Here is a 14,417-nt window from a genome sequence, read left to right as displayed (position 1 = left end):
TGAAATGCGGCGTTCCACTATGAGTTGCAGTCTGCTTTGTACTATTGTCGGTTGGATGTCTTTTTCTCCAATTGATGACGTGTACAACTGAATGATCAGCTGATAAGCAATCGCTAGTAAGCTCACAACTGAATATATCAACTGATCAGTCAGTTGACTTCGTAAGTTCAGTTCAGCTGGTTTCAGTTGTCGTCGATAAACTGCGCATTAATCTTCAGTTAGGCAACTGTCAGTTGATTTATGCAGTTCACTTACTTCAAACTTCTTGATCAGTTTAGTCCAATAAATTAAACACTTAGTTTGTTAAACAACCGAAATTAAGTTTCCAACAATTTTCCCCTTTTTGGTGTTTTACAAAACTTGTAAAGTATGAACTGATCAACTGAACTCAAAAATATTATTCGAACTTATTGTAGATAAAATAATTCTTCTACTGTACAGATTCGTACAAAAAAAGAGAAAATCAGGAACTAAAGATTTCCTGTCATAGTCTTCAACCAATAACTGTACTCAGTTGATCTTCATTTCTTCTTCTTTCCTTTGTCTTTCTGATCTTTTAACTCTTCTATCTCTCCTATTTCCTCCTTTTTATCAAGCACATCAACTTTATTGGATAAAATTCGAACATCCGCTGCGATATCTGTCATAGTATTCATCACAATGTCTTGCAGCATATCAATCCTTTTGGTGACTTTGCTTTCCAGAAATCAAAGCGTCTGCCAACTAATGCTTGAGTTTGAAAATGAGATTCAGTCGACAGTCTGTATTTCTTGATTTCTTCCATCTGGAGAAGAAGAGAAGACACAGTCTGATTGATGAGATGTAGTCTGTTTGTGGTAAACTCATTGTTAGAGTTAAGCTTCAAAGATTGTGCAAGCTGAGTTGACTTTATTTCAGAAATAGAATTCATCATACTGACGTTGTTGGTCTGAACAGTCTGAATTTCTTCAAACAGGGCATCAGTATCTGAAATGCCAGGAGACATGGTTCTGGAAGTTTCTGGAATCGACACATGTTCCTGTTGAGTAAAGACAACCATGGTGCCGTCAGTTGCTTCAGTTTCATGCGTCACCATTTCTGAAATATTTTCAGTTGTATGTTCCTGGGGAGGAGAAGAGACAGATGGAAGACCAAGAGTAGTAGAATGTTCTTCAGTTTGTTGATTAACTGGCTCTTCAGTCAGTTGATTAACTGGCTCTTCAGCTGGAACTTCTTCAGTTGTAACTGAGTGCAGCTGAGCCTCTTCAGTTGATTCAAAAACTGCCTGTTCAGTCATAACAATTGACTGAACTGGCTGTTCAGTTTCTCCAAAAATAGCTTTCTCGGCCGGTTCTTCAGAAATAACATCTTGATTGACTGGTTTTTCAACAATAAGAAGATCTACTGGTTCTTCAATAACAATAAGTGGATCTGCTGGTTCCTCAGTCAAGACAACATCTTCAACTGATTTGGATGTTTCCAGCTGAATATCCGAAGTGACTGATTTGATGACCTCATCAAGATTGGCCAATGATAATTCAGCTTCGGAATAAAGCTTCGGATCAGCAGTTGAAGAGGGAGGTACTGAAGATGATGATGGTTGAACAACTGATGTGGAAGGGGCAGTTGTTTGTTGAGAAGATTCATCAACAGTGTCCTTGGAGGGCTCTTGAACTGATTCTTCAGCTGGATCTTCTGATGAAAAATCTTGGGAGGTTTCTGGAATGATCAGTTCTTGATCCATTTCCTAACTTTTGATCCCCATCTGCAACGAGAGAAGATTCGAGTCCAATTGGTCATGCACAGCTATGTCATTGTATGCAGTTGGACTGGTAGGATCATAGTTTAGTCGCAGTTGAGCAACTATTTTCTGTAGCTTCTTTGCTCTCAGTTGATTGAAGAAATAGTTATTTCACTCCAGAGCTTGAACAATGGTAGATGCCTTGACTACCTTCATAACAACATTTTCCAAATCAAAAATTTCTTCAATTTTGACTTCCTCTGTAGCTCCTTGGCAAAGACTTCCATTCTGAATTTCACCCATTCATCATAAGTTTTGAGCTTGTTTCCTGAAAATTCATTGATCACTTGCCAAATAAGATCGATGTGTGTTTGGGTGGCATTGGTTGGTCTGGGCTCTTCTTGTATTTTGCCCTTGCCTTTTGAGTCAGTCATGACATGAGGAATGCTCAACCCCGATGTAGTCGCATCAATTAGTTCTTTGATCATTAGCTCCTTTGGTCTGGCAGAAGGTAGAGGGGTGTAGCCAGTGATAGTGATCAATGGAGCCTTAACTCCAGCAAGTTTTTTCTTATCACCTGATTTGATGACCTTCTTCTTTGGTAGAACAGTTGATAGAGGTAACTGATCCTCAGTTGAGGATTCAGTTGGAATAACTTTTAGAGGGATAGCCTTGATAGGCTGTTGAGCCTCCGACTGCATCGGTCTTTCAGTTGGTATGGTCCCATCTACAGTAGTAGGTTTTGTCTTCAAAGTTCTTGGCTTCTTGATGACCTTGGGAGATGGAGTCTTCTCAGAGTCAGTTTCACTAATAATCAACTTGCGCTTGATCTTCTTCTTCTAAAGAGTCTTCTTTTTCTAAACTGACTTGGGAGCCTCCTGTCACTACAAGAAAAATCAAGATCAACAATACACCTACGACAACGGTTTTCACTAAAACCGTTGTCGTATGCTTTTTGACAACGATTTTTAGTGAAAACCGTTGTCGTAGGTGTGTTTTTTAAACAAAAGACAACGGTTTTTATAAAACCGTTGTCTTTTACTTTTAGGTGTCAAAGACAACGGTTTTTAGTGTCAATGACAACGGTTTTATAAAACCGTTGTCATTTGAGCGTTTTTTAGGGTCAAAGACAACGGTTTATAGAAACGTTGTCTATTAGCGTGTTTTTTGGACAATCGACAACGATTTTCTTAAACTGTTGTGGAAAAGGGTGAGGTAAAACGTATTTACCGACAGTTTTGCTGAAATCGTCGCTACAGTTAGCGACGGTTTTATGTCAACCGTCGCGAATTTAAAAATAGCGACGGTTTGTCCTAAAACCGTCACTATATATAGCGACGGTATCATATCTGTCGCTATATTTAGCGACAGTTTTAAATAAATCCGTCGCATGGTTTTAATTAGCGACGGTTGTTATTAAACCGTCGCTACTTTTAGCGACGGTGTTAGCACAACCGTCGCTAAAATTAGTGACGGGTTATTAAACCGTCGCTACTTTTAGCGACGGTGTTAGCACAACCGTCTCTAAAATTAGTGACGGTTTAGAAAACAGTCGCAAATTATAAATGTCCGACGGTTCATTGTTAAACCGTCACTATTAGCGACGATTTAACCAAAATCCGTCGCAACTCTTCTATAAAAACCCGCTCATTCGGTCTATTTTAAAACACACAACTTCACAACACTTAAAATTTTTCTTACGTAATTTTAGTTTCGGTATTTTTAAAAAATTGTACCAAGTTTTTGAAACGTCCGCTTATTTATGTAAATTTTTTCGTTTTATTTTTTGTTGAATTTTTAATTTTAGTTAAGATCTTAGTCTATTCAAATTACAAGTTTTTTTAGAATTATTAAATTGTTAAAAGTAAATTTTTTTTTTATTTTACTGAAAATATTAGCGACGGAAATCATGAACTAACCGTCGCTAAAATTAGCGACGGTATTAAAAACCGTCACTAACTAGCGACGGTTTAACAAAAATCCGTCGCGATAGTTATTTGCGACGATTTGTTAAAAACTGTCGCAAATTGTAGCTTCAACAACTGATAAAAACCGTTGTCTTTGACCGCACTCTTTAACCACATGAGCTTTAACAACAGTTTTAAAAGTCTTACAACAACGGGGAAAAACCGTTGTCGTAGGCATTTTTTCTTGTAGTGTGTGTCCCAATCTCCTTCTTTACCTTCAAGAACTGCTCAGGAAACATGTCCAGTTTCTGCTTTGGTGGCTGGACATTCTTGACATCGAAGAGTTTCAGTTTTGATGGTGTTAAGTCCAAACTGAAGTGGGTCTGTACAAGTTTTGTATCGATCAAAGTGTTTTAGTGCATATCCTATCCTTGTGATAGAAGGGGAGACGTAAGAGCATTTGAAGTCTCCGAACATCCATAAATCTTTGTGTGTTCTTACTTCAGTTATTTATTCTATCTTTCAGACAATTTATTTCCACAAGTTTTATTAGTTAAACTGATTGTCATTGACTGACGAGATTCCTAGTTTCAGTTTGTCACAAAACTGACACTTCATTCGAAAAGATTATAAAATTGTGAGTGTTTATTCAACCTCCTTCTAAACACATCTCAACCAATCAACCGATCCTAACACCAACCGACTCTTATTCACAATTACACACGACGTACACACGTTTTATTCAAATCAATATTGGACTGACACGTGTCCAAAACTTTGAACAGTCACCAACATAAGTAACTATGCCGCTTCTATTCAGTTTCTTTACAAACATTTCAAACATTCAGAACAAATCAAACAAACAAAGCATTTCTTCTTAGCAGATATTCAAAACTTTCAGAAATGGCAATCCAAACTCCTGCGTATATTCTCAATGCGATGGCTATTGACTTCGAGTCAGTCCTCTATGTCAAGGACGAAGATGTTCAAAGCGTCTTTATCAAGTTTGAAGCAACTGGACTGAACAAATTTCTGGGGTTATCAACTCAATAAATTTATCCCAAGGAGATTCAAGATCTTTATGCTAATAGCTCCATTTCTTCTGACTGTAAATTCAGTTGACTCTTCAGTTGAACTGATTTCACTCTTTCAGTTGAACTGATCAGCTGGGCTCTTCATCAGCTGGCCGGGCTTCTGAAATTCTCCTGCTAAACCACCTATCAGTTGTACATCAGCTGAACAGTTCTTCGATATGTCAATTGAGCTGATTCATTTGGGTAATCAGTTGGTACTTTCAGTTGCGTCTTGATGGCTTCAGTTTTGGCTCAATTAACTGATCAGTTTGAAACCTGATCAGTTCCAACTTCCTGCGCACTACAATAAACAACTACAAACAAAATAACATGTTTTGTTAACATCAAAATCAAGATTGAGAACATAAAATGTTCCAACAACTTATTAATATGATTGAAAATGATTAAATTTTTATAAAAATGATAGAGTTCGAATTATTTTACGAGACGATCTCGTTTTTACCCGAGAAGCTGGTTTTGGGCAAACGAGGAGTTTTTACAAGATCAAAAGTATTATTTTTGGAAACTTATTTTATAAACTTTTATTTATTAATTAAATAAGAGTTATTTGGCCCAATTTAACTAAATTAAGTAGGTTCAATTGCTCCTATACTTGGAAGTCCAAAACCCAAGCCCATTAACATGTAAATTAAAATTTTATAAAAGGAATTCCTATGTCTTTTTGACACCATTCAGCCGTCCACTTCACACACTTGCACACACAAAAAATTCAAAAATTATAAGGGAGGAAAAGCTAAGGTTCTTCTTCGCCGCCCGTTCTTCTTCGCGCCGTTCGCCAACTATTGAATATTCGAGCTTTTTAAACGCAAAAGCACATTTTCTAAACCCTTTGACGCATCATTCAAACCATAATATGTATGTTTTTATTATTTTTGCATGAAAAATACTTGTGTTCGATTGTTTTACGATAGAACAATTATTTACAAAAATATGACGTTTTTACGCTTGGTTGAAAAGCGCTATGATTCCTAAGGACACACAGTCATTAAGAGATGTTTTGGGGGCGGGAAAAGAGTCGTTAAGTGCTAAAATACATGCTGGAATCGAAGGTGGCAAGGGGGTAACTCGCATAGGGTTTCTAATGGGGACATGGCCGCATGCTTCTTCCAAGGGCTCGGCTAGTGTGCATGGAGGCTCGTGGCTCGACCAGGGCTCGGGTAGGGGCTTGTTCTGGACGTGGGTCAGGGTCAGGAAGAGTCCTAGCAACCCTACAGCCTGATGCGCATGCACATATGAGTGGGGGCTGGTTCGTGCGGCTCCTGGGTGGTTCAGGGGCTTGGGCTAGGTTTGGTTGGGTCTGAGCATGGTCTAGGGAAGGTCATGGGATTTTGGGGTCGAGGGTTAAGTGATTGCATGAGTCCTAGTCGAGGAAGAGTCCTAGGCGTGGAGGAGCAACTCGTGCAACACTCGTGACTTCTGTGCAGGGTTCGTGCGTGAGATAGGGGCTGTTTCAAGGGGTTAGGGCTGGTCAGGAGGGTCCATGAGAGGGCTGGCTATGGTTTGGCTCGAGATGGCTCGGGTGTAGCTCGATGGTTTTGGTTAAAGGTCAATAACTCGAATTTAATGAAAATGGTTCGAACCGTGGGTCCACATGGGTGACTTATGGCTCACAAGGGTAGTATAGGTACTAAAAAGTCTATGATTAAAATTTGAGAAGAAAATAATAAAGTTTGAATTAATTCGAGAATTACACCTCACGAATAATCAAATAAGAATTTAAATTGAAACCCATGAATTGAAGCAAAATAAAATTATTAAAAATTAGATAAAAACTTAAACATTTATTTGGGATAAGCCCATGTTGTTAAAAGTAAGAAAAAGTTAAAATCGAGAAATTATACGTCTAGGGGCGAAACGCTTATTTTGCACTTGTGTAATACGTAAAAAGGTTGGCAGCGTCCCGAAGGGATCATAGCGCATGTTAAATATGATGAATTTGATGAAAATATGATATTTTATGATTTATGGTAAAAATGTGTAATTTTTACTGTTATGACAGATTGCTACTATTATATTTAGAATTTCTATTTTGTATTCTATAAATGATTCTCATGTTTGGAATGTCCTATATTGTACAACATTCCTAGATAAAATTGAAGTCAATGGAGAAAGAACACTATTTGTTTGGGGTTCATGATTTTTGACTAAAATATAGGACTTGTTCGTTTCGCATTATTGTTATATTTTGTTATTATCCAAAATTTTGAATCGAAAAATAAATTAAAATACAAATTTCTTAATGTTAAGAAGTATGGTTCCCACCATAAATTTTATCGCAAAAAACGAGTTAAGAATTTTATTGGCGGGAATGAAAAGAATTTGTTTGCTCTTCCCGCCAATTACGAGCCCTAGTTTCTCCTGCAACCCCTCGGTCCGTTCCCATCTGCTTCTGACTTCTATATATAGACATGTATAAACCCTAATTTCCATTTTTTTTTTCAATTTCCTACGCGAATTTGTTTAGGAAACTCATTTCCTGCTCCCAAATTCGGAAGGGATTCGCATATCAACTACCTCAAGATGTTGGAGCTCAGACTGGTGCAGGGTAGCTTGCTGAAGAAGGTCATGGAAGCGATTAAGGATCTTGTTACGGAAGCGAATTTCGACTGCTCCGCAACTGGGTTCTCTCTGCAGGCCATGGATTCGAGTCACGTGGCCCTTGTGGCGCTTCTGCTCAGATCGGAGGGCTTCGAACACTACCGCTGCGACCGCAACCTGTCCATGGGTATGAACCTCAACAACATGGGAAAGATGTTGAAGTGCGCCGGGAATGATGACATCATAACCATAAAAGCTGATGACGGTAGCGACACCGTCACTTTCATGTTCGAGAGCCCCAGTATGTTTCCTTTTTCTTCTTCTGGGTTTTATTTTTTGGCTCATGCTTTGATATGATTCACTTTTGTTCTCTGATTTAGTTGTTGGGAATTTTGTGGAAATTGGTTTGTTTTCTCTGATTCAGAAGGAATGTTTCGAAGAAATAGTACCGTAGAATATTTAAGCATATTCTCGCTGTTAGGGATTCATACCATAATCTTGGTACTTGAAAGTTTTAAAATTTACCGTGGTTGTGAAGAAATGTGGAGTTGTACCTTCTTTTTGGTGACTGAGAGTGCCAAAAGCTCCAACTATTCACATCCTCGTTACAATGATTTTTGTATTAAATGAGTATATTGAAAATGATGAAGTTCTGGTTGTCCAATGTTAGAATCCTTTCTTCGATGTTGAAGCTAAAAAATTATAGTGATGTATCTATCGCAAGATTTTGTGATACATCATTTTGTTAATATGTTGACAGCGCCTTGAATAATCAGGGTCTTCATTTTGTTTATATTTAAGTGGCTGGAGACCAAAATCTGATTAAAAAAAATGAAGGAAAAATCTCCTTGATCTATTTGTACAAAGAATATCATGATGAATAACTGAATAAAAAAGGTTTCATTTGCTATTGCAACCCAAAATATTTTAATTGTTGAATGGGGGAAGAGGATGGAAGGGAATGCAGGTAATGCATGTGAGAGACATATAATCGAGCACAAAAAGTTTATTTAGTAATTCTGAGCTATAATTGTTGGGTTTGCATGGAATCCTGGTTTGGTTCAAGTAAGTAGAGTTTTTTACATAGCCATTGAATACAAGAAGCTCAAATATTAAATGCCTGTCGAATTTTAAATCTGATCTTCATATGATGTTTTTATTCTCTCGTTACTGGTTTCCTTGTTAGAACTTTTATGTCAATCTAGTTTGGTATTTTGACACAATATTTGTTTCCAACACAGCACAAGATAAAATTGCCGATTTTGAGATGAAGCTTATGGACATTGACAGTGAACATCTTGGAATCCCTGAAGCTGAGTACCATGCTATAGTTCGGATGCCATCCTCTGAGTTTGCAAGAATTTGTAAAGATCTTAGCAGCATTGGTGACACAGGTTTGTTGGTGATGTTCTCCAATGCAAATAATAAATTGTAGATTTTAATTTTTTTAGTAGTTAAATATGACTTTGCATTGACTGGTGAGTGCAGTTGTGATCTCTGTCACAAAGGAGGGCGTAAAATTTTCAACAAGAGGTGACATTGGAACTGCAAATGTTGTTTGCAGGCAGAACACCACTGTGGACAAGGTTAGTTCTTACTATTTCCTCACAAGATTAATATAATTATCTTAACACCCTTCGACCATCTTGAGAAGATGACCGTTTTCCCTCGAAATTGTCTCTTATATTATGCAGCCTGAAGATGCAACAGTTATTGAGATGAACGAGCCAGTTTCATTAACTTTTGCTCTGAGGTATTTGAATTCCTTTACTAAGGCAACTCCCTTGTCCAACACTGTCACTATAAGCTTGTCTTCAGAGCTTCCTGTGGTAGTTGAGTACAAGATTGCAGAGATGGGCTATATACGGTTCTATTTGGCTCCCAAAATAGAGGAGGATGAAGAAAATAACGCCTAATTTGATCACTCACTGTGAACTCTTATGTTTTTATAAGGCTACTAGTTATCTCTAAGCCACAGGTCTAGTTTTTTCTCCTAATTCTCTTTTCTTGTTAATGACTAAGATTATGTGAATTTTCTTCTCCTTTCTCGTTGCATCTTATTTCAAATCATTGTATGCGCATCGTTTTAAGTACTGCCTTTTCACATTGTATTCTCACGTGTTCTTTAATTCAAATTGTAATGATGCTGTTTTGTTGACTGGCGATTTCGAGAGGATGTAAACGGGCACAGGTTAGTTACATTAAATTAAATTCTTTATTTCAAAAGTTTGCTGTTGAATACATCAGTGGTTCAGTGTAGATTATGAACAGATCAAGGATTTATTACGAGACCATTGTATTTTTTGTGTGCAATGTAGCACCTCATATTTGTTGCATTTGGTGCAAAAATGTGTGAAATTCTATTAATATTTTACATATGAATTTGAATTGGATCTGAGATAAAATTTGAGTGTTCAAATTATCTTGGATTTGAATTTGATTTCAATTAACATCGAGTGCAAGTTTGGTCAGTTTCATTGATGTTATCATCAAGCTATATTAAATGTGTATGTATATGTATATGTTTGTTTCCACCCATACTAAATTAGTGATAAATCATGGTGGACACCAGCCTCCACCGATTTGGATTTCAGTAGGACGGGGCGTCTCATTGATTTTAAAAATGAAATAACAAGTGTTGTATAGTGCAAGAAAAAGTATGTATAATGGTATTTTATTTAAGTAATGGAGTAAGTAAATTGGAGCGTTCTTAATATTTTTTGGAGCACAATATTTGCTCACTTCCTATTGGATAGTGATTATAACATTTCGATTATAGTCAATCTCATTCTATGGAAAAGGCGATAATCTGTAAAATTTTCAATTGATCCTTCTATAATTCTCTTTGCCGCATCAAATGTGCTTACCTCTCAAAGTCATGCAACGTCTGAAGCAGCTGTTTCCAGTATTCTCCATTATAAGGTTGCTTGACTTTGAGAGCTAAGTTTAGCGGGTCGGGACCACTTAAACAGGAGGCAAAAATCATCATCATAAGCTGGTTCCCAAGTGTTGTTCCCTCAAAGAATCTCTATAAGAGCAAATGTACCTTCGGTCATAAGGTCGTTTCTCGGACATGCAGACCAGATAACTGCCTTCTTGATGGTGGAGTTGTTGGGTATGTCTAAGGTGACATCCCCGAAGTTTACACCGATGGGAGTTGTATCGACTACAACTTGTCTTACTAAGCTTATCTGTTTTTGTAGCATATCTGGTTGTTGTGGACCTGGTTTGACTGACGTCCCTTGAACAAGGGCCTCTGCAAGCTTAGTGAACTCCTGAAAGTAGTCGCTCTGTGTGTGGGCCATACAGCGTCAAAGCACCCTGAAATCGATCAAACAAGTCCTTAAATTTTCATATCGAAAGGAGGACATAATCATTTGTAGGCTGTACCTCTAAGTAGAGCAACTGTGTTCCGAAAAACTATGGTGAAATGAACACAAGTCTAAATGCTGCATCATTTAAATGCCATGGTGAAGTAACTGACCTCATATCTCTGTATCTCATACTCCTCAGAGGTTGTCACATATTGTGAATATAGTGAACCAACTAGAATTAGAAAAAAGATATTTGAACTTCCGATTGCCAACTCATTTACCTGATAATTGAAAATAGGTTTCCAAGGAACCTTATCCTGAAGAACCTGACTCGTCTTTACTCAAATCAAAAGATGCTAAAAAAAACTACTACAGTCTGTAGTTACAAGCTCCACTTCATTACTCCATTGTTAAGTGACAACATTTTGGGTATGAATCTGATACACAGCTCACTTTTTCTAGAAGATGCAGAATAGAGATGTTTGATCAATCTATATCGCTAGCTTCATATAGCTACTTGAAAACCAAGAAAATATTTCAAGGTCATTATCGTAGAAACAAACACAGTGGAAGATTTATCACTAACTGCCCAATCGTAAGGTTCCTTCATTTCACCAATATCAAGCAGAACAGGCTACAAATCTGAATTCAAAAGTTCCACTGCTTTTCTGAACTGTCTTTCTCCAACAATACGTCTGCTTTCAAATTCATCTGGAAACCTGCCAATGAGTTGAAATATCATAGTTTAGTCTAGACCTGAATCATGGCAACGTACTCACAAAGTCACGAGTACTAAATGTGCAATTATACAAACCCTGGTCTTTGTTCATTAACTCATTATGCAGAAGGTTCCAAGAACATTTGGACTAACATCACCACAGTTGGTTTGACAAAATGCAGATACAAATCTAGGCCTATCAGCCTGACTGAGAGAGCCTCTTACATGTCTTGTGTTGCTCATAAACCTGGTGGTTTATTTACCCACCAATGCCTCATGAGAAGCAGCAAGTTCTTGTAAATCATGGTCTGCAGTGGATCAAGAAAACAAAAGGTTAACCACTAGAATATCCAGAGCCTTTCTTAGTTACCAAAGATCTAGTTCACATAGTTATAGACCCAGAATATGAGTTTAGGTAGGAGAGAAATCTCTCCTATTGCACTGAGGCACGGACTTCAGGTTCACAAAAAAGCACAGTAAAGCACACACTAACCAGCCCATGATCAGTAAGGATCACAGCCTTGATGGTGTTGAAAACCTAGTCCACGATCTTAGAAAGCTGCCATAATTTTTCTAACAAACAAACCATTCTTTTTTGTCATGATGCAGTGGCTATATAGGGCCTGGTCAAAATTTTAAGGCAAGTGTTAGAAAGGCTTGGAGAAACTAAATCTTGACTCTAAAGAAAACCAACAATTTTTTTAACAAACAATAATACCATTATCGTAATTTCCAATGATATATTGAAAAAGGTGAAAGAAAGACAGGAACAAAGATCCTCTACTATAATTCTTCTACTTGCAGGACAGGCATCCAAAATAAATGTATGTTTTTCTTATTAGTGCTGCAAGATAACAACCCAAGTACTTACAACTATCTTTCACTGCTGGTATAATGTTTGAGACACGTCGGGTAACCTTGTTTGCCTTTACATTGTCAGAAGACAAACTTCCCTTGCTACTCTGATCAAACCAGTCTTCCATAAAACGTGCCGCAGCTCCCTTATTTTCACCACTTATCAAAGCATTTTTATGACTCATTGAAGTTCCATGAGTTGCAAACCAAAGGAAGCTCCTGATCATGCCCCATTCATGATCAACAAACTTTAAGAGGGTCATATCTTTATCCACATCGCATATTTACCACGTTCTGCTGTTGGATTGTTGAGATAAGCATTGGGATCATATTAGTGGAAGCATCTAAAAGCTCCCCTGTAATTTAGTGCCAAATACGGTGAATAAAATATGCCTATTCTCTTAAAGCAACAACAGACCATGAACTAAAAATTAAATTGTGGAGACTCAAGAAAGAGATACAGAACCTTTATTCTGTTACTGCCATACAAATTTTACTTGTTGCTTAACAACGACGTGGGAAAAGTCGAGCTCAATTACCTTTGTTCACAAACAATGATCCAGGTTGAAGATTGTTGTGGGCTTGAATGATGGCCTGCTCAATGCCATCAACAAGGGCATCAAATTTTTTCCGCACAAAACCAAAAGAAGTTACAAGATACAGAATGTACTGAAGATAACCAGCTGGACCAGCATGGGTATGAATGCTACTAATAGCAACATTATTTATAGTATAGATATCTCTGTACCTCGAGAAGCAAAAATAATCTCATATTAGATCGATTCGATAGCACGCCATTAACCAAACTACTAGAACAGGAGCCATAAGTAACAATATGAAACTGCAAGTTACAAATAACGTTTGGATTCCATGGCCACATCAAAAATTAAAGAGCCATACTTGATTAGGAAGTGATAAATACCTGGCCTTCAATCTCTCAGGAACTTTTATTATCACAAGTTGGGATGCCATCCCAGCATCAAGATTTACAAAACACCTTATGAATATTTATTTAAATAATACGACGGCCAAGGAAACGTAAGAACTAAAATTTCAAAACTTTCCGCTGTTCTAGAAGTGGGAGAAAACGGTATACCAACACAGTGATGTCATAACTTCCAAGCCCAATCAAATAGCTAGAAGTTTGTTTTACCCCTTTAAGATTCACCGACAAAAGAGACAACAAAATGGGCAACTAAATCACCGAGGCGAATCTCGCCATAATCAGTCCAACCGGCACTGTATTTTTTAATCATGATGATGCCAAGGTAGATTGGGTGAGCTTGGGTGGGCAATCTACCCGAGCAGAGAAGTTTACTTTCCCTGTAAAGATTTTGACATGATGGGATGCGTATGACCTGGCTTGATATCCCAAGTGGTCTCTCAGGCGGTCTGGCATGGTTTGCAAGATTGCTCTGGCATGGTCTGCACGGGTGCTCTAGCTTGGTCTCCCGGGTGGTCTGGCATGGTCTGCTCGGGTGCTCTAGCCTGTTCTGCCCAGGTGCACTGGTGGGATGACCCCAGGTGGTCTGGCATGGTCTGTCCGGGTGCTCTGGCCTGGTCTGTCCAGGTGCACTGGTGGGATGACCCCGGGTCTGACAATCTGCACACACTCAACAAGATAATGTCACTGGGCGCCGGAGGGATTTCCCGCGTAGCCATTCCGACGCCCAAGTCAGTAAAAAGTTCACCAAGTAGAGAGAGAATTTATTGAATGCATTAGATTGCCCTATCTATTAAATGAGCAAACCTGGGTATTTATAGGAGAGAAGATGACCTTGATTATAGTGCATGGACATTGTTCCTGACCTGACAGCTGCCCATGCCATGTCCTCTGACAGCTGCATATGCTCTGTCATCTGACAACTGCGTATACCCTTTACTCTGACAACTGCCCATGCCCTGTCATCTGTTAGTAGGCATGGTGACCCATACTATTCGGTTCTTGTTATGGGCACTGATGATCATGCTAATGATGCATGGTGACCCATACTGGTTGGGTGACCTGAACTCTGTCCGAGCAAAAGTATCGTGGTCGGTGACAGGACCCTGTCTGGGCTATAGTGCCCTGGTCGGGCGAGAGTACCCTGCTCGGATGAAAGTACTCTGGTCGGTTGAGAGCACCCTGGCCGGGCTGGAGGACCCTGGTCGGGCGAAAGTACTCTGGTCGGGCGAGAGTACTCTGTCGGGGCAAGAGGACCCTGTCCGGGCTATAGGACCCCTGTCTAAATTTTACCCACACTCTACTCTTTGGAGCAAATTGGAATTTGA

At 38.6% G+C, this 14,417-nt stretch overlaps 1 protein-coding gene and 1 pseudogene across 1 annotated transcript; one reads left to right on the top strand and one right to left on the bottom strand.

The window, feature by feature from the left end:
- Positions 1–7,102: 7,102 nt before the first annotated feature.
- LOC140981302 (proliferating cell nuclear antigen) lies at positions 7,103–9,485 on the top strand. Its single transcript, XM_073447663.1, has 4 exons — positions 7,103–7,560; positions 8,501–8,653; positions 8,748–8,845; positions 8,954–9,485. The coding sequence occupies exons 1-4, from the start codon at positions 7,242–7,244 to the stop codon at positions 9,173–9,175; spliced, it is 792 nt and encodes a 263-aa protein (XP_073303764.1). The 5' UTR covers positions 7,103–7,241; the 3' UTR covers positions 9,176–9,485.
- Positions 9,486–10,135: 650 nt separating this feature from the next.
- LOC140981630 (neutral ceramidase 1-like) lies at positions 10,136–13,975 on the bottom strand (annotated as a pseudogene).
- Positions 13,976–14,417: the final 442 nt, after the last annotated feature.

Source organism: Primulina huaijiensis, chromosome 7 (assembly GCF_012295235.1).
Source record: "Primulina huaijiensis isolate GDHJ02 chromosome 7, ASM1229523v2, whole genome shotgun sequence".
NCBI lineage: Eukaryota > Viridiplantae > Streptophyta > Magnoliopsida > Lamiales > Gesneriaceae > Primulina > Primulina huaijiensis.
The sequence above is the reverse complement of the archived record's forward strand: the minus strand, read 5'-3'. Positions and strand labels throughout refer to the sequence as shown.